Source organism: Nannospalax galili, unplaced genomic scaffold (assembly GCF_000622305.1).
Source record: "Nannospalax galili isolate Female #2095 unplaced genomic scaffold, S.galili_v1.0 scaffold1138, whole genome shotgun sequence".
NCBI classification, from domain to species: Eukaryota; Metazoa; Chordata; class Mammalia; order Rodentia; family Spalacidae; genus Nannospalax; species Nannospalax galili.
This window is the reverse complement of record NW_008342297.1, coordinates 205,808-227,408: the sequence shown is the minus strand read 5'-3', so window position 1 is coordinate 227,408 and position 21,601 is coordinate 205,808. Positions and strand designations below refer to the sequence as shown.

Here is a 21,601-nt window from a genome sequence, read left to right as displayed (position 1 = left end):
CTTTTTGCTGTTATTGGGCTATGATAAAAATGATCTTGACTGGTTGACAAGTAGAGGCTACATTTGAACTACAGAGTCCTGTAGAAAGCAGTAACTTTAGTTTTCCTTAGGAGGGGAAACTGATTCTTGACTTGTCTCTTGGTTGGGGGGTGGTCCCTGAGACCTAGGAATACCAAGTTCTTGATTTCTGTGAGTATGTGATGCTAAATTTATGGTGGATCATGCACCCACAGATGAGCTGTCACTCAAGGTTGGAAGTAGTCAACTTGGAGGACTGCTGTATAGACCACTACAAGGCCTCATGCTGATGAGACACAACAGTGCTGCCCTGTTGGGATTCTGTGCTTAACTTTTCCACATAAACCTGATGCCAGCATGGCTCTGGTTGTCTTTGAGTCTCAATGCCAAGTTGAACATACCTGTGGTGGGTGCCTACTATAACCATTAGCCCATAAGCTTTGAGATGACTCATGACACATCAATTTTGTTAACTACTGTATCCCTATCGCACAGCGTGGCCTGCTGCACATGGTTGAAGACTCATGCACGTTTGTTGAAAACACTTGGCTGTGGATCTCAAAAGGTGACATTAAACCTGATTACCATTTTCAAAGCTTCTGTTAATATGTTCCAGATCAGGGTATTCCTCCATGTTGACCTCACTGAACAAAGCTTCCAGAACCATCAGGTCAAATGTCTTCTCCAGTTGATCCAGGACTCTGTATACCACTTTATGTATGGGGATCAGGTTTCTACAAGAATCTTGAAGATCCTTTAAAAGTATTGAATGGAGAAAATTTAAGTCCAGCCTTCCAAGTTATAAAAGAGCCCTAGAAAGTAATTTTAAGTGAATGCATCTCAATTTCCCTTTTATACATATCTTTTTGTGTAAAGTTTTGGAATTTTTATATATTTATATGGCTACTTCATGAAACAAGTCAATATTTCTTCTTCAAAAAAACCCACTGGTGACTGAGTCAACACCCTCATTTACACAGCCTGTAAAAAGGAGCACTTTTGAAAGGAAAAAAGTAGGTTAAAGGCTAACCGTGGCGCCAAAAAGATGGCTCAGTGGTAAAGGCATTTGTTGCCAAACCTGATGATCTGAGTTCAATCCCTGGGACCCACATTGATTCTAAAAGGCCCCATAGAACCATTCCTTCAGATAGAAGCTGGGCCATCTCCTGCAGTCTGTATTTCTCCCCTCCTTCCTAACTTGAAAGAACACTTCCAGAAATATTTATTTTAAAAGCATCAATTTAGGAGACCTGGATTTTAAATCTGACTCTATAATTCTGATTTGTCATTGATCAATTTATTTTTCTAATCAACATCTCTACAAAATACTATGAAACCCAAGAGCTTTCTTTGTCAAAAATTAAGTCCAACCTAGAAAATGTAGTCATCCAGTCATGCTTGGAAGTTTGGCTCCAGGAAAGCAAAAGCATAACTTAATTTGGGGCTTGTTTACCAGGTTGTGATGTGAATGTTACTTACTTCATACATTTTATCGTTGATGAGTCCACGATCACGGAGGCCCTCAAGGAAAGGAAATGGCTTTTTTATTGCTTTTGAAATCTCCACTTTATATTTTTTGAAGTGCTGGAATACAGACTCAAGAGGAAACCTGTCTTCCAGGTTCTGGTCTTCTGTGGACATCCTGGGGGGGACACCATAGGAAAGTGGTCATCGAGACTGTAGGTGCTTCTGGAAGTTAAAGGTTTTATAGCTGAAAGATACACTATGAAGAACTGACATCCATAACAGATGGTCCTGAGTAGAGTTAAACCAAATAAATGAAATTCAAATAATAAACAAAGACATAATAGAAGAAAATATGGAATTTATAAAAGGTTTCTATATGGAACTTAAAAAGTCCAGGGGACACATCAGTGTGATTCATCAGATTGAACTGGTTCTTTTCATCACATAGTGATCATGAAAAATGATGTGTGTGTTTATATTCCAAACCCATCTTGATGGCAACTTGGGCTAATGGCCTCTGCTCCCAAGAAAAGATTTGTTTAACACTTTTATAGTCATATTTGGCAGATTGTAAATAGGACTCTGTCTTGCTTATTCTTGCAGTCGCTGTGTGTTGTTAGGGTTTTTCTGACTTTTTAAGCTTTGTGATTGCATCATATGAGAACTGGGCTGGTTGGCAAAATAGGCTTGTCAGTGGCTTGGTCACTTCCAAATGCTTTAAGAGTTAGGAAAACTCTTAAGAACTTAAGGTAACCAAACTCAGGAATCCCAAAGTTGGATGCATTGTGCCATTGGCTTAGGACCTGTCTGCAGCTAGATGCTAGACGCCTTTGAGTTTGAATTTTCTTTTTTGTCACATGGAAATGTAAGCCAGCCCTAAATAATCAAAACACTTTATCTTATTTTTCTTTAACAGAAACTTTCTGAAGAAAAAATGATGTGCAAAACCTTTGCTATTTAAGACAATAAAGTTTTTATCGTAAGACTTAAAACATTTTTTTTAAATTAACACAAAACTAAGATAGATTAAGCAGATGATCCACGGAGGACCAAAAAGTAACAGAATAAAAGTGAAATCCATGGAGCTAGAGACAGCTCAGTGGTTAAGTGTGCTTGCCCTGCAGTCACAGGGACTGGAGTCAGATCCCAGCTGCCATATAACAAGCCAGTCATCCTGCACATACTTATAAACCCAGCTCTGGGATGGGTGGAGGGAGACAGGACAATTAGGGCTTGCTGACAGAGAAACTCTGAGCTCCAGGTTCAGAGAGAGACCCTGCTTCAAAGGAACAGGTGGAGAGTGAGAGAGGAGGATATATGATGCCCTCTTCTGGCCTCCACACAGATGTAGAGATGTGCATACCTGCACATATGTGTACATACACACACAAAATAATAATAATAAATCTTTTAAAAACTGAATGCCAGGGGCTGGAGAGATGATTCAGTGGTTAAGACCATGTATTGCTCTTGCAGAGGACCTGAGTTTGGTTCCCAACACCCACATCAAACAGCTTACATACAACCACATACAACCACCTGTAACTCCAGCTCCTTCTCTGCCTTCCACAGGCACCTGCACTCATGTGCACACATACACCCACACACATATATACACAACTAAAAATAAAAATAAAGTATTTTTTAAAAAAGAAAACCAGGCTTAAAAATGTATCTTAATTAACAGAGAGAAAATAAATCCCAGGAAGACAAAAACAAGATATCCTTTATTTGACCCATAGCTATTAGGGGGGCAAAATGTCACCTTACACTATAAAATTAATTTGTAAAAATGCAATGCGATTTAGGGGCTGGAGAGATGGCTCAGCAGTTAAGAACACTGGCTGTTCTTGCAGTCTGACAGCCTCTTTTGCCCTCCACAGGCATTGCACAACACGGGTGCTCTTACCTACATGCAGGCAATACACGCATACACATAAAATAAAAATAATAAAATATTTTAAAAAGTAATAAATAAAAAAATAAAATAAAAAATGCAATGTGATTTAATACTAAAAAATAATATATATGTGTAAGGTGGGAGTTTCCAAAACTATCAGTGGCATGCTCTGGTTTTATTTTAATACAAATCTGTCTGCAAATCTTTTCAGGTATCTGAATTGCAGATATTGCTGTAGCTTCCTGTGAGAGATTTTAATTCTGATCCATAGTTAATGACTTTATTGTTCTAATAATAATGCTTTAATCTTTATACTTCTAAAAGTTATAAAAAACCCACAAGCTTTGTCAAGTCAGATTAACACAATGGACCCATCCCAGTACTCAGCATGCAGTGAGGAATAATAATAATTCCACACTGTTATTTTAAATTCCCAGTAAGAAGTCCCTGGTTGAAGACTGAAGATTGGGCTGGTGAGATGGCTCAGCAGATAAAGACGACTACCACTAAGCCTGAGGACCCGAGTTCAATCCCCAGAACTCACATGGTGGGAGAAGAGAACCAACTCCCACAAGTTGTCCTCTGACCTCCACACATGCACCACGGCATGTGGGTACCCCCCCCCCTGCCATATACACTGAATAAAATAAATGAAGATTCAAGACTGAAGGGAAACATTTGCCTTTTATGATTAAAAAATAAGATACTTAAATAACAACAAAGAAATTAGATTCATAATGGCAAAGACAATAGAAGAGGACAAAGAAAAAAATGAATGATTTAACCCAAAATCTGTGAAACCAAAAAGCACCAAGAGAAGTGTTCATTGCTGTGGTGGGTGGACAATCCTCCCAGAGGTCAGGAAGGCAGCCTGTATACTTGGGGATCCCTGAGAGACAGTGGACTTGTGAGGGATACACAGTGTAAAGTGGTGTGTTATTGAGAGACGAACAAAGCAGAACATCCTTCCCTAGAAGCACATGCTGCCCACAGTTGGCAGGGAACCGCACACTGTCCTGTCATCTGGGCAGCCTCCCAGGGGCTCAAGCTGCTGTCATTTCAGTCACCATGCACTCATTTTGCCTGTTTTTGACTTCACATAGATAGAAAAACACATACGCATGCTTTTGTGCCTGTCCTTTGCCCACCGTCTATGTTGTCTGCAGCAGGAGTCTGCTCTTTCTTACTGCTGAGAGGTGTCTCATTGTGTGAGACCAGTGCATTCTGTTTGTCCATTTTCTGTTGATGGGCATTTGGGTTGATTCTGTTATGAATAGAGCTGCTGTTCTTGTACAAGTCTTATTATGGCAAAGTGTTTTCATTTCCTTAGGTAAATATCCAGGAATGGAATTGCATAGGAATTGTGTAGGAACAAGTTTAACTATCTCAGAACTTTCCAAACTGTTTTTTAAGTCTGTTATAAATATTTGTTCTTAGGCTAGGTGAGATGGCTCAATGGGTGATGTGTTTGTCATGCAAACATGAGAACCAGAGTTCGGATCCCCAGCACCCATGTAAACGCAGGGCAGGTATGGGGGCCCACCTGTAATCCCAGCTCAGGAGAGGTGGAGAGGGGAGAGCCCTGGGGCAAGCTGGCCAGCTAGACTAGCCAAATCAGCACACTCTGGATGCAAGTGCGAGACCCTGACTCAATATATAAGGTGAAGAGTGACTGAGGAAGACACCCAACCTCAACCTTGGGCCTCTCTACACCTGCACCTGCGCACCAGGATACCCATGAACACCACACACACATATACTTGCGGAGGGAGAGAGAGAGAGAGAGAGGGAGGGAGGGAAGGAAGGAAGGAAGGAAGGAAGGAAGGAAGGAAGGAAGGAAGGAAGGAAGGAAGGGAGGAACAAACGGAGAGAAAGAGAAAGATTTTCTTAGGCTAACCATTCTGGTATGTGTGGATTCTCACTTTAGTTAAAAATGAGGTAATTTGCATAAATACTAAAACAATGTACATTATGTGGCCTATCATTGTATTCATAAAAACATTAGAATCTAATAAAATCCTTAAGAACTAGAAAAAGCATTTGCCAAGGAACATAAATTAAAAATACATAAAACAGTCAGGCATGGTGGTGCACAGCTTTAATTCCGGCACTTGGGAGGCAGAGGCAGGCAGATGTCTGTGAGATTGAGGCCAGCCTGGTCTACATAGTAAATTCCAGGCCAGACCCTGTCTAAACGAACAAACAAATAAAAAACCCACAAAACACACAAAAAATGATAAAACATATATATATATGCAATCATAATGAAGGCAGTTAAATGAGATAAATAAATGAAGCTCCATGAAGTGCCCTGCATTTGTTACTTTTCTTGTTGCTGTAACTAAATATCAGACAAGAAGCAACTTAAGGAAGGGAAGGTTTGTTTGGCCTCATGATTTGAAGTTACAGTCCACCATGACCAAGCAGGCATGGTGGTGGAAGCAGCTCTGGGCTGGGGTGGTGGGAGTATGGGGCTCACATTCCAGGATCAGGGAGCAAAAGCAGACCAGGGAGCCAGGCCACACTATAAACTTTGCCTCTCTCCTCACCTTGCCCCCAGAAATTCACTCCCTCCTGCCAGGCCTACGTTCCAAAGGTCCTACAACTTTTCAAACCAGGGCCAGCAGCTTGGGACCAAGTGTTCCAACACATGAACCTGTGGGGAACATTTTACATGCAAATTGTAGTACATACTCAGGAACGCATAAAATCTCAACCCTCCTGAGTGTGTGGCACACTTAAAACCTGAAGCTTTATTAAATTTGGATAAAAAGATACAAATCTTTCCATGACAGAACAAATATCTAAGTCAGACAAGAAAAATATGGAAAGAAAATAGCTTCAGAAAGATTTCTTTTAATGGATTTAACGTTCAATAAATATATAAAAAGACAATATAGAGCTGGGCATGGTTGCACATTCATTTAATCTCAGCACTTGGGAGGCAGAGGCAGGCGGATCTTTGTGAGTTCAAGGTTAGCCTGGTGTCTGCATAGTGAGTTCCAGGCCAGCTGGTGCTACAGGGAGACCCTATCTCAAAGAAAAAGAGAAAAGACAGTATAGAAAAAATATTTTCAGTAAATACGACAAGGAGATACTATATTCTGTCCTATAAAGACTTCAGTCTGATAATAAAAATGTCAAATTAAAAGGATTGGATGCTCAGAGAAGAGAAAATTAAGATAGCTGATAAAGGGGTTGAGAACTCAGCAGACCACCTGAGAGCACCTGGATCTATCCTCCATGTGGTGGTGAGCATCCCCAAATCAAGTAGTACACAAACCCCAACTGGGATTGCCAGTTAGGCCCCTTCCATGGCCCCAGGGCAGACCTCTGCCCTATGGTAGGTTAAGGCTGAGACCTTAGCAGACAGTCTGAGAGTGCCTGTTCTAGGCTCCATCTACTGTAGGGGCTGAGACTCAGCAGACTGCCTGAGAATACCTGATCTGGCCTCCCTCTGGCATAGGGGCTGAGAACTCAGCAGACCATCTGAGAGTGCCTGGATCTGGCCTCCACGTTGTGGTGAGCTTCCCCAAATCAGCAGACCACCTGGGAGTGCCAAATCGGGCCTTCCCTTAGGGAATTTCCCAAATTGTGCTCTGAGTACCCACTAGTAGGGGTCCAAATGTTAGAAGGAAGCCAAAGTGTACCTGATTGGAACCTGACTTGGGCTTCTGTGGGTGCTCCTAAGTAGCTGATCTGAAGCCATCAGTTCCTCCAAAATAAAATCTGAGAGAACCTGAAACCTATACTAACCAGCTTTACATAACCAATAAGAAAATGACCAAGGCACACCAATAACACAGAGACACTTGTACAACCATGTTTGTTGCTGCTCTTTTCACAATAGCTAAGAGATGGAAGCAACCTAAGTGCCCTTCAACTCATGAGTGGTTAAAGAAAAATGTGGCATATTTACACAATGGAGTTCTATTCGGCAGTAAAGATGAAATAATGAAATTTGCAGGTAAATGGATGGATTTAGAAACTGTTATACTAAGTGAAGTAACACAGACTCAGAAAAACAAAAGACTTATGTTCTCCCTCATCTGTGGATCCCAGCACCAACTCCTTGTGAGTGCATGTCCTGATGCAACTGAAGGGACCAGGAATATGGAAAGGAAACAGCAAGGTAAAGGGAAAGAAGGAACCCGAGAGAGAAAAATAATAGGATAAAGGGTTACTAAGGGAGAAGTATGTAAAAGTGGGGTAGTTAAAGGGGGTGGTGGAGACAGGGTTACACAAAGAATAAAGGGGGAAAATTCTTCAGATACACAGTTTAAAAAAAAAAAAGGCTTAAGCACAGAAGGAACCCTGCAGGGAAGAAGAAAGGCCTCCCAGAAGCAATACAGTTGTTAAATGAAAATCCCAGTGCCAGAGGTGGGTTGCCCCCCTATGAACCTGAGGGGCCCTAGAGGTCCCCAAAACAGTAAAGGACATTCCCAGTAATGTTGGTCGAACACCAGAAGTGGACAGAAAAACCTATTGCTGAAGACACTCCTTGATGCGAGTGCAGGAAAGGGAGAAATCAAGCTTGGACTAAGCTGGAAACTCCCTGCCACTGGATGGGTGGCTTTCATGGTGCCAAAAGGCGATATGCAGATGACTGGGGGAGAATCATCTCCTATAATTCTCCTCAACGACAGACCCCACGTGTTGCACTATCAACATACCAAACAAGATGTTCCTGCTGGTGCAATCGTGGAGCATCTAGTATATGTACATCCAGCAAATTTTCGACTGGCTACAATGCCCACTCCTAGGGGTGTAACATACATCTGGTACTGTAGACCAGGCCAACTCCCTGTGTCAGGGGGGTATATAGGCCCCAGTGAGAAGCCACCACATTTGTTTTGTTAAATGGATGTGATGCACCTGCTAAAATACCATCCAAGCATTTGTGTTTACACCCATAGCTTAAGTTATTATGGCAGCCACTGTTTAGATGTCCTTGCTTCTTACTATCTTTGTTTTTATAGTAGATGGAGTCCCACTGAAACTTGCCAACAGCCCATGGAAAACTGACAATGCAGAGGCCCGAAGTTCAGTCTCTTGCCAGAATGGGAGGAAGATCAGGCCACACCTACCACCCCCTCCAAGGATCAGGGACTTTTGCAAAGAGGTTGGTGGAAAGAATGTAAGAGCCAGAGGAAGGGATAGAGTTAACCGGAAGTGTCCTCTGGACCACTATGCTGGCAAGCTATAGTCACATCTCCTTCCTAAGCTCATCAAGGAGTTGAGGGGGGAGTCAGTTACCCCTTCCATCCAATCAGTCGACCTTAACTGCATGTGGGGGAGGGGCTAAGGATATATAAGCCAAGAATGTCAGGAGGCATCTCGCTCACCATTTTGTGCGGCTATCAGGAAGTAACAGCATCTACATTTGAGTGTGGACTTTCCAGGGCAGTCATGGATTAGATGCAGCACTACAATACGAAAAGTATGATCTGCCAGGCATGGTGGCCTGCGCCTTTAATCCCAGCAGAGGCAGGTGGGATCTCTGAGAGATCTAGGCCAGCCTGGTCTACATAGTAAGATCTAGGTCAATTGGGGCTACAGGGAGACCCTGTCTCAAAATATAAATAAATAAATAAATAAATAACCTTGAAAAATATAAAATTAGACTTCAACAAAATTTAAGTCTTTTCTGCTTCACAATCTAGGAGAAAATATTAGCCAGTTATATTTCTAATAAGCAGCTTATTTCCAGATATGCAAAGAATTCTTAAAGCCCAGTAAAACAAATAAAAACAAGGAAGTGATTTGAAGGGCTATTTACCCAAAATATAAATGGAAGAAAATTCAAATGCAAAGATGCTTAACATTATGAGTTACTGCAGGAAAACAAAAGCTACGCACTGGAATGAGATGAGATGAGAGACACATACTGGAATGACTACAGTGAAAGGAAAGATAGGGGCTGGAGTGATGGCTCAGCAGCTAAGAGCACTGGCTGCTCTCGCAGGAGGCCCAGGTTCGATTCCCAGCACCCTCATGGTAGCTAACACCATCCATAACTCCAGTTCCAGGGGATCTGACACCCTCTTCTGACCCTCACAGGCATTGCAGGACACAGGTGCACCTACCTAACATGTAGACAGTACACTCATACACATAAAATAAAAATAAATAAAAATTTAAAAAACTGGTAGAGTCATACAGAGAAATACTATTCTGTGATAAAAAAAAAAAAGAAAAAGCACTAATGCATTCTCCAGTATGAATGAGAGAATGTAAAGTAATTTTCATAATGAAAGAAGCCAGACAGAAAACAACACATAATGTTTGATTCCACTTATATGAAATGCCCAGGAGAAAGTATCTATATAGACAGATGGACTATTACAGTGGTTCCTTAAACTAAGGAGAACAAGAATTGACTGACATAGCCATAAGGGATTGTTTTAGTGGGGTGGTAAAGAAAAAGTTCAAAACTTCGATTCTGATACTGGTTGTACAGCTCTATAATTTAGCTAAAAAAAAAAAAAGGTAAAATGTACTGCATATAAATTGTACCTCCAAAGCTGTTCAGAATAAAAGTGGTTGTGGTAATAGCTGAACAGACTGTGTAAACTGGTGGGTCACAGTCTCTCTCTGGAATCCAAGGGGAATGTAGGAATTAGGAGACATGAACAAACACTGCATGATCAGATCTTTGAACAGCCTGAACAGGAGTGTCAGGAGACAACAAAGAACAAGAATAAGGAAATCAAATAAAGCAAAGGAAGCATTTTCCAGAACTGAAGCTAGAACCTTAGGTTAATAAGACTTCTTGCTGGCCAAGCGTGGTAGTACACGCCTTTAATCCCAGCACTCAGGATGCAGAGGCAGGTAGAGCTATGTGAGTTCAAGGTCAGCCTGGTCTACATAGCAAGTTCCAGGCCAGCTGGGGCTACATAGAGGGATCTTGTCTAAGAAAGAAAGAAAAAGAAAAAGACTTCTTGCTGACATCAGGCCTATGGTTTCCCTCTCACAGGTCAACCAGCCTTTACCCCACCCAAGAACCAGAGGCTGAGACTGAACCACACCCTTAGACAAGTCTTGCATTAGAAGGGTAAAAGAAAGTTCCACTTTAACTATATTATCCTTTCCTCAGGGTAGGGTAGTCTTCACCAAGATGGTGGTCCTGGGCCTAAGGTTTCTCTAGTGGGAAAACAACCAAAAGAAGATGTACAGCTCTCAGAACTCTGGGAGGCCCTCACTTGTCTTACCCAATGAGTAATAATAGCAAGTGGATCAGCAGCAGACCACTGAGGTGTGCTAGAAACAGACAATGGGACAGGGATGACATCTTGAGATGATGGAACTATGCTCCTACCATCATCAGCATCCTACCAGAGATCCCCGTCACCAGAGAGTGCTGTCCACCCACAGAGCCAAGCTGTGCTGCCGTCTGGCCAGGGAGTACCTTTAGTAATTCTGCCTGGTATGAGTTTTTAGGCATTAGTTGAGTCTGGCCACAGAGCTAGCCTACCAACCCAGGACAGCATGCCAACTCTGCCTAAGTGCAGAGCATAGCCTTGACTCCAAGCAACCATGTAGCCCAATAGCAACCCCACCTAGCTCTGAGTCCAGTCTACAGTCTTGCCCAGGCAACTTGCCTAACTGTAGGGTATAGTCTCCAGTCCTGATAGACCAAAGATCCCAAGATCCCAAACAGTGTCCCCGCCAGCCTCAGAAACCAGCCTACATCCCTGACTGAACAGGTAGTGAAAATGACAGTCTAACTTATCTGCAGAGCATAGCCTTTGGCCCCTGTGACAAAGGAGCACAACCTGGCACCTTGTCTGGCCTCTGAGCCTATTTAATAACCTCCATGGACAGGAAACCCACCCAGAAACCCCTCTCCAAATGTGGGGCACTGCCTAGGGCCACACTTGAACAAAGTTTACCACCCTACCTGAAAGCTGGGCAGGAGCACAGCTAATGATCCTGCCTAACTGGGAAGCCATTAGCCTCACTCAGTCACCGAGCCCTGCCAGGTACTCACCAAACTGAGGGCCAGTGCCTGTGGCACTATTTGATCAGGAAACCTGGAGTAGGACATCATCTGTGTGAGGAGCCTAGTCTGCATCCAGCATCAGTTACGGGGCATAGTCTATGGTTCTGCCCAATGGAGATCCCTAGAGTAATCCCAGCTGCCCTTGACAGTCAGCAGCCCCAGCTCAAAAGGGAACCTAGTCAGTGACCCCACCAAAGTATGGTAAATAGTCTGTAACCATGTCTGATCATAGAGCATAGCTGTGGTCCTTCCCAGTGGCAGAGCACAACCAGAAGCCTTGTATAGTCACAGAGCCCAGCCCAACCCATGGTCTTTCCTGAGCTAGTATCTCTCCCAGCTTATGGAGATCAGCCAGGAGTTCCATCCACTCTGGAGCATAGGCAGTGACCTACCAAACTAGAACCTAATAGCAAGCCTTGCCTGTTACAGATGCTACCTTGTGGCCCATCTAGAACCCCAGGCTGGACTGACTGGTAAAGATATTTCTTTACAGAAGCAAATTTGTAAAGCCTACATTACTGCTTCCTCCCATATGTAGACATTAATGGAAAGAAAATAACAAGGGGGCTAGAGATGGCTCAGGGGTTAAGAGCACTGGCTGCTCTTGCGGAGGACCCGGTTCAGTTCCTAGCACCCACATGGTGGCTAACAACTGTCTGAAACTCCCGTTCCAGAGGCTCTGATGCCCTCTTCTGCCTTCCATGGACACTGCATGACATGAGAGCACTTACATACATGCAGGCATAACACTCATAAACATAATATAAAAATTTAAAACTTTTAATTAAATAAAATAAATGACAGGTAATGTCAACAACTCCCCAAATTTGGAGGAAGAAATGGATATCTAGACTTAAGGGACCCAAAGTTCTCAAAATACATTGACTCAAAAAGGTCTACAGCAAGAAACACTGGTAAATTTATCAAAATTCACAAAAAGCAGCAAAGTCTAAGAAGAAATCAAAAAAGTTGTTTTAAAACTTTTTGATGGTTGTCTTGCCATGTTGCCTAGTGTGGTCTTGAACTTGTGTGCTCACCTCGGCCTCTTTTGTATCTGGAACTATGACCATACATGACTGGGCTCAAAAAAACATCTGGAGACGGATCAAAATGGAAACACAAAGTAATTGTAACTCATGAGATGCGGTAAAAGCAGTTCTGAGATAAGACTTTATCACTAAGCATACTTTCATTAAGAAGAAAAAAGATCTCAAATGAACAGCTTAACTTCATACCTCAAGGACCATGGAAAAGAAGAACTAAGTCCAAAGATAGTAGAAGGAGACAAAAGATTAGGCCCGAAATGAATGAAAGGAAAAAACAAAAACAATAGAAAAGATTGACAAAACACAGAGTTCATTCTTAGATAAAAAATAATTGACAACCCTATAAATAAACTTAGCAAAGAAAAACTGAGAATTCAAATAAAGTTATAAATAAAGAGGAAAATGTTAAAACTGATACTGTAGACATGCAAAGCTTGTAGAAGACAATGGTGAACAATTGTACATCAACAAAGTGGGTTACCTGAAAGAAACAGAGGATTTCTAGATACACAAGACTTCTCATGACAGAATCATGAAGAAACGGCAAAGCAGAATGGACCAATGACAAACAAGGAGCTGGGATCTGCAATCTGAACTCTCTCATTAAAAAAAAGCCCAAGTCTGGGTTTGGTGGCGCACACCTTTAATCCCAGCACTCCGGAGGCAGAGGCAGGCGGATCTCTGTGAGTTCAAGGCCAGTCTGGTCTATATAGTGAGTTCCAGGACAGCTGGGGCTACAGGGAGACCCTGTCTCAAAAAGACCGAAAAAAAAAAAAAAAAAAAAAAAGAGCCCAAGACCAGATGGCTTCACTTGTGAATTCCACCAAACACCGAAATAAGAACCAACACAGATCCTTCCCAAACTGTGTACAGCACTGAGAGATTACTTCCTAACAAGAGCCACAGTGCTCTAGCACCAAGTCTAGATGAGAATTCTTTATTTATTGTTTGATGATTTCATATGTGAATATGATGTTTTGATCAAGCTCACCTTCCACTCCCTTTCCCCTAACTTCTCCCATACCCCCACCACCACTTTTCCCTCCCAACTTCATGCATTCTTTTTAAATCCACTGAGTCTACTTACTGATGCCAGTATATTTATTCATGGGTATATAGCTATCCACTGGAGCATGGGTAGCCTGTTACAGGCCATATCCAGAGAAAACTGCCTCTCCCTCCCCAAGCAGCCATCAGTTGGCAATAGGCCCTTAGCTAGGGGTGGGCTCTGTGAGCTCCAGATAAGAATTCTTTAAGGAAGGGGCTAGAGAGATGGCTCAGCAGTTAAGAACACTGACTGCTCTTGCAGAGGATCCAGGTTCTATTCCCAGCACCCACAGGGCAGCTAACAACTATCCAAAACTCCAATTCCAGGGAAGGATCACTCACCATTATCAAGAGGGATTTATGAATGGACAACTGGGATATATCACATTAATATTATGTGGGATAAAAACCAGATCACCCCAATAGATACAGAAAAAGCATTTGACAAACTCAGGATCTTCTCATGATAAAATAAGCCTCTCAAAATTTCAGTCCAGAAGACATGTACCTCAGTATAATAAAGATCATGTATGAAGAAGCCATGGCTAGCATCATTCTCAGGAGCAAAAAGCTGAAAGTTTCCCCTCGAAAATCAGGGACAAGGAAAGGGTGCTCACTCTGACCTTTTCTCTTCAATACAATACTGGAGGGAAGGGAGGGGAGAAGGGAGAGGAGGGAAGAGGACAGGAAAAGAACGACGGGGGTGGGGGGGAATAAAGTTCTGAATACAATGTGATCTTATACAGGGAAGGCCCTAAAGATGCAAGAAAAACAGATAAGTTCAATAAAGTTACAGGATACAAAATCAACATACAATACAACATGTCTAGAAAAAGAGATTTAAATAACGCCTCTTAAAATTTTGTGTTTCTGGTCTGCGTACATTATAACACATAAGTACATATAGAGTTACTACTTGTAAATGCAAGCAATTTACGTCATGTTCTGTGGTCCTACAGTACTGCATGATGCTTATACATTTAGATGGTTTCTGTAGGATGGCAAATGTGTTCCTAAATTTTAGATACAATTTCAACTGAAAAATATACATCTCCCAAAGTAAATAAACAGAATTTTATAGGCATTGGGAAAAAGCATGCCAGAGAGATGGCTCAGCAGGTAAAGGCACATTTGGCACAATCCTGGTGACCTGAGTTTGATTTCAGAACCTATGAAAGGTAGAAAGAGAACTGACTCCACAAACTTATCCTCAGACCTCTACAGGTGCTCTACATCTGTGGCATGCTTGCCCTCACACACATCACACACATGACACATTATACATATACATCATATACATACAAAATAATAATAGTAATGATAATTTTTTAATATTAAAAGAAAGAAAAAAGCCTGTCAGGAGCAGAGAGTAATGATTTAAAGTCCATACCTAGTTATGTTAAATAAAAACCAGAGGCATCATGCTATGAAGATTCCAGAAAGTAACAGCAACTTCTGTACACAGAAACAAAAGCCTGATTTGATTTAGTTGAAATTCTCATGAGACACTGAATGTGGAAAGACAAGAAAAAATGTACAAATTTTTAAATGAAGAGTCATTTTGAAACAATTCTAAATGCATCCAAATACTCCTTCAAGCAGGAAAGTGGAAAAAAGAAGCCTTCGGAACACAAGTTTATGAAGCGAGGATGAGAAAGTGCTGCTCACTAAGCTAAGCAGGGAAGGGACCTTGAGGGGCAAATCTACACTCAAGGGAAGCTGCGCCCCCTTAAAAGACTTCCTTAAAAGACTATTAACACATCTCCAAAGCTCGCTCTTTTTGTTTCAGCCCCAACTCTTCAGAACAACCCCCGGGGAACCAGCCAAGCCTAAAGACTTGGTAAGAACCCTCTGGGAGGAGAATTTCTTGTAAACACCGTTTAAAAATAAGACAGCAAGAATAAATACAGACTTCAGTCACCAAAGTAAATGTTAGTGGAATAAACTGACTTATAAAATGCAGAAATACCTCAAGACAATAAGATACACAGCTCAGCTATATTCTATCTCTTATAAACACACACACACACACACACACACACACACACACACACAAGAAAAAAAAAAAGAAAAAAGAAAGATTGAAAATCAAGGGATTAAGAGGAAAACAAGGGGAAAACCAGGCAAATACACATTGGAGGAGGGTTTTGTTTGTTTCTGTTTTGAGACAGGGTCTCCATGTAGCCCCAGCTGGCCTGGAATTTGACCGGGCTGCCCTTGATCTGCAAATGCAAATTGAAAGGGACTGTGCAGCAAAATTAGCACCAGAAACATATGGAATTTAGGTTGAAAACTATCACAGACATAGCTGTGATGGATGGTTCCATTTACCAGATGATGCGTCAGAAGTCAGAGTCCACGAGAAATTACTTTAAAATACTGAAGGGGAACTATGACAGAGGTGCAGGAAAAGTTAAAGTTCACAGCTGCAGTATCAGTGCAACCTGTTAGAAACTGGCAAACCTAGTACTCCAAATTAAATCAATTAAAATACTTGAGTAAAAAAAATGCATTATGGGTTAAACAGAGAGCTCAGCAAAGTTACAATTTGTTACAGTACATTATAGAACGTTTTTTATTCATAGGAGCAAAAGTAGTTTCCCCTACCTTCCTGCATGTTGGGCAATGAAGTCTTTCAAATAAACTGACAAGACAGATTAACAGGAAAAAGAAAACACTGATTAATTACCTGTTTAAACTCAGAAACACGCACACTCAGAATACATGCCAAAACGGACAAGATGTCGAAACCTTCCATAGGACCAAACAAAGGAGGACTCGCTGGGCTTCAGAGGGGTGGGGGATGGCTTTGGAGGCAAGGGGTGGGGGTGCAAAGGAACCCAGGTTGTCTTGTTATGCAGATGCGTTCTCCCCTGTGGTCATCCCTGTGCAGGCCGGGTGTCAAATTCCCTGATCTCTCCTGGGAAAAGATCTTTCCTAGGCTTAGAGGGAAGAGCCTGACAGAAAAGTCTGCCTGCTTCTGCTGCCTGCACATGCACACACAAAATAACACGTTTGTTTGTTTGTTTGTTTGTTTGTTGATTTTAGACACCATCTCCCATAGCCCCAGTTGGCCTAGAACTCACTATGTAAACCGGGATGGCCTCAGTGTCACAGAGATCCCTCAGCTTGTGCTGGGATTAAAAGCATGTACAATGAGATGGGGCAGGTAAAGGTGCTTGCCACCAACCCTGGCGACCTGAGTTCAATCCCCAGAACCCACATGGTGGAAGAACTGGCTCCTGCAAGCTGTCCTCTGACCTCTGTGCTTGCCGTGGTTTGCCTGTGTATGCACAGACACGTGCACATGCACAAATAAATAAATAAATCTAATTGCGTGTTTATGAAAAAAAGGAAGTCTTACAGAACACATTTTGAAATCACGATGTAATAGATTAAATCAAAACACAAGAGATTTCTCCAAAGTATCCACTGAGCAATTTATTTGTTTGTTCATTTTGGGTTTATGAGTTTTGGGGGGTTTTGAGTTTTTTGTTTGTTTGTTGTTTGTTTTATCAGGGTCTCCCTGTAGCCCCAGCTGGCCTGGAACTTGCTATGTAGGCTAGGCTAGCCTTGATCTCACAGAAATCCTCTGCCTTTGTCTCCTCAGTGCTGGGATTAAAGGTTTGTGCCACCAGGTCTGAGCTGCACTGAATTTTAAATTTTAAAGACTCCTTCCAAACACATAGATTAAAGAACAAATCAAAGTAGAAATTACAAACAACTACAAAATAAACTCCATAAAAATACCAGACTTAGAGCCGCACATTTCCAAAGGGGGATGACACTGAACACTAGTGATTTCCTAAAACGCATGTTAGGAAATAGTGACAAGAAAACTAAATTTTAAATCAAGGTATGAAAAAGCACAAGGCAACCAGACATGGTACACACTTTTAATCCAAGCAGTTTGGAGGCTGAGGCATGTGAATCTCTGTGAGATGGAGGCCAGCCTGATGTACTTAGTGAGTTCCAGGCTAACTGTGACTAGAGAGAGACCTGTCTCTAAAAGACCAAACAAACAAACAAAATACAAGATGATAACCTCAACAAAGTTGAAGTAAATAAGAAATATGCATAGACGAATATAAATAAAGAGGGGCTGGGGAGATGGCTCAGTGGTTAATTGTACTGGCTACTCTTGCAGAAGACCTGGGTTCAGTTCCCAGGACCCACATGGCGTCTTAACAACAGTTCGAAACACCAGTTCCAGGGAATCCCATGCCCTCTACTGACCTCTTCAGGCATTGTATGACATGGGTATACTTACACACATGCAGGCAATATCCTCATACACTAAAATAAAACAATTTTAAAATCTATATATATAAAGCAAAATTTGCCAGGCTTGCTGACACACACCTGTAATCCCAGCACTTAAGGGATGAAGGCATTTTACCACATGGGTGCATTTATATACATGCAGGCGATACAATCATAAGATACTTTCTAAAAATAATAGAGATAAAAATAAAATAAATCTTTAAAAAAAAATAGAGGCTACAAAACTACACCAAAAGCCTCTGGAAGGCAGAGCTGAACAACCTACAGGCCACCATGCTGAAGAGGTAAAGGCTCACAGAAATGCCAGTGAACATGATGGAGGGTCAAAGCCCAAGGGAGTACCGAGCCTGCTGCGCAATCTGCCATTGTTTGTCCACTGAGAGTATCCGTCATTTCTGGCCTGAGATAACAGCTAAGACTCTAGGCTTGGCACAGACAGAGGCCTGCAGCTGGAAAACAGATAAGCTAACAGGATGTTCCAGGCTTGTGAGGACCTGGAATACAAGACTAGAGATTTCAAGGAACTAAAAGGCTTAGACGGTTTTCTTGTCAAGAACTTTTCTCAATTTGAAATCTACCACAGCCAGAGGGTGAAAATTTGCAATAAAACCTTTGAGAAGCAGAGGAGTTGACTTCAGTAAGTTCCAGAATGTCCTTCCAGGATGGGGCGAGCAGGCAGGTATATTCAATCTTATCTAAATGATGCAATGTACTTTTGACTCATTTTATTTCATCACTTAATTTGCTTAGCAGAGATAACACCTGGAGGAGTCTGTACTTCACACATGCTGTCTGACATCCAATCAAAAGTTAAGTGCTGTCTAGACAGCTCAGCTGGTAAAGGTGCTTGCCATCAAGCCTGACAGCCTGAGTTGGATCCCCAGAACCAATTCCTGAAAATTGTCCTCTGACTTTCACACAGATAACTTACACACACACACACACACACAAAATATGGGTCCTTGTGGACAGCAAGATGGTTCAGAGTTGGTAAAGGCACTGACTGAACACCAAGCATAACAACCTAAGTTCAATGCCTGGGGAAAACTATCTCCCACACACACACACACACACACACACACACACACACACACCACAAAATAAATATATATAATAAAAATAAATATAATAAAAAATTGTAATTAGTAGGCATAAGCCTACGTGTGGTGGCACATGCCTATGACCCCAGCTCTCTGAAAGGTGAGGCAGGAGGATAATGAGTTTAGGGTCAGCCTAGGCTACACAGTGAGTTCAGGAATACTGTGGGGAGATCAAAAACAACAACAAAATAATAATATCAAAATATCAGATGATATGATCAACAAGAGACATAAAAGACAATAGAGCCATATAGAGATGATCCAGAGACTGGAATGAGCACAGGAAACACTGATTAAGGGGTTAGAGAGATGGCTTCAGGGCTTAAGAGCACCAGCTGCTCTTACAGAGTGTCGGGAGCTGGAGAAACAACATTCATTACCAAAAAATATAATATAGCTCTACAAACAGTTGACTTAAGCAGGACATTCTGCTTGCACAAGTAACCTTGGGAAAGGATTTATGGCAAGGTTATCTTTCTCTTCCTCTTCCAAACAGTTCTGGGAAAAATGAGTCATGCAGTAATCTCTTGGAACATCTGGTGGTCAGTCACGTTGCTGAATTGCTCAGTCCCCCTCCCATACCCATAAGAATGCTGTAACCTTTGACCAACTTCTTCAACCCCTTCTAAATACAAACTGTATATAAGGAAAGCTTGCAGTACAATAAAGCGGCCCTTGACAAGTGGACTTGCTTGGGCTCCGTCTCTTCTTTCTCGCCCGTTTTTCCTTTCAGGGAGTGGTCCCCCTCGAGCTTTACCTGTACAGGGGGCAAGAGGCGCCTAAACGGGGGGCGCGAGGGACGGAGACTCGCCAGACAGAGACGGTTGAAGACAGACCCGGGTACGCATTTGAGGACGGCCTCCGACAAAGTGAAAGTAACTTCACCGGATTGCCGCCTTGTTTGATCTGCACTCTCACCACTCATGAAGAGCTGCTGATCTGAGGTAAGTTGTCTCTGTCTCAAAAAATGGGCCAGCAACTGTCTAAGGAGGCTATTTTTATTAGGGACTTGAAGGCCTCCCTCAGAGAAAGAGGAGTCCGAGTTAAGAAAAAAGATCTTGTAAATTTTTTCGTGTTTGTGAGTGACCAGTGTCCTTGGTTTGTTATAGATGGTCCTGAAATCAACCCTAAAAAATGGGACCGAGTGGGACAGTCTTTAAATGAACTATTAAAGGATAAAGGCTCTGAGGCAGTTCCCATTCAGACTTTCAGCTATTGGACATTAGTCCGAGATCTTCTCAAAGACTCTCCTGAAAACAAAAGTAAAATTATTTCCCTAGCTGAAGGATTTCATTAAGCCCCTTTCTCGGTCTGCCTCTGTGTCATCCATTAATAAGACAAACCTTCAAAAAGTAACTCAGGGTGCCGCTCATCAGGAGCAGACCTCGCCTTGCCTATCAGTCGTGATTGATATACCTCCCCCGAAGCCAACCGCTACAGGCGGGCCAACCCAACTTTATCCAACGTTGGCCAAGGTAGAGAGAAAAGAAAAACCTTCTTCCAACTTAACTTTCCCAGTCTTTCAGAAACAAGGTTCCCCTTCTGATAGATGAACCCCCTCTGAAGAGAGCGACTTAGAGGAAGAGGCCGCCCGATATCATAATCCTGATTGGCCCCCTCTTGTTGCTTCTGCACCTCCCCCACCTCCATACCCACCAACCTTCTGTGCACCCGTTCTTCCCATAACCACCTCCCATACAGATATCCTTCTAAAAGCTAAAAATGACCTAAGTAAACAAGTTATAGCTTTAAGAGATGTTCTTTCTCTACAAAAAGAGTTTGCGGAGCTCAACTCTGAGCTCTCTTCCCTACAAAAGGCTGTTACTAAAACTGTTTTTGCGGCTCCTTTGCCACCAGCTGCAGGAAAGACTAAGTTCAAGTCTGCCAAAACTGGGGCCCTTGCCTTCCCTGTAATCACTAGGCAGGCGGCCAGAGAAGGCCTCTCCTCTGAAGAAGAATCAGGTAGTGACAAAGAAGAGCCTAGAGAGTCTAATAATGAGGAAGGGGGAGAGGCACAAGAAGAGGGTGAGGCTGCTCCAGAGCAGGTCCCTGCTCCCGCTCCTTCAGGGCGTAGTAGGCGCTCTACTATATCCTCAGATGTTGAGTATAAGCGCCTCAAGTTTAAACCTCTTAAAGAATTAAATAATGCAGTTAAGAACTATGGCCCCAATGCCCCATTTACTGTATCCATGCTTGAGACCCTGTCCGGTGGCGGGTACTTTACACCAGGAGAATGGCTTCGGGTGGCTCAAACGGTTTTCTCTCATGGACAATTCTTATCCTGGAAGGCTGGCTATGTTGATCGCTGCCAGACTATAGCCAGCAGAAACAAGCGGGACCCTCGGGACCCTGAAGCCACCTGGACTTTTGATAAGCTTGCTGGACAAGGAAAATATATCACTGAGGACCGACAGCTTAATTTACCCACAGGGGTTTTAGCTCAGACCAAGGAGGCTGCACTGGGGGCGTGGAGAAACATCCCAGCAAAAGGCAGCCTCATGACACCCCTAACTAAAATAGTTCAAGGCTCTCAAGAACCCTTTAGTGAGTTTGTGGGCAGGTTACAAGAGGTAGCTGAAAGAGTTTTGGGTCCTGAAGATGACAATGACAAGTTCATTAAACAACTTGCTTTTGAAAATGCTAATTCTGCTTGCATATCTTTCCTTAAGGGACAAGCCAAAAATAAGTCCTTGAATAAATTAATCAGACTTTGTGCTGACGTAGACTCCTTTTCTCA

The 21,601-nt window shown here is 42.4% G+C and overlaps 1 protein-coding gene across 5 annotated transcripts in view; it reads right to left on the bottom strand.

Moving 5' to 3' along the window:
* Positions 1 to 21,601, bottom strand: part of LOC103738200 (nuclear body protein SP140-like protein) — a 77,829-nt gene that overhangs the window by 47,654 nt on the left and 8,574 nt on the right. For all 5 annotated transcript variants that reach the window (XM_017799379.2, XM_008838061.3, XM_017799380.2 and 2 more), the window contains exons 2-3: positions 1,498 to 1,660; positions 604 to 772 (exon numbers count right to left, since the gene is read on the bottom strand). In XM_017799379.2, coding sequence (XP_017654868.1) covers positions 604 to 772; positions 1,498 to 1,660 — 332 coding nt within the window. The remainder of the gene's footprint in view (positions 1 to 603; positions 773 to 1,497; positions 1,661 to 21,601) is intronic.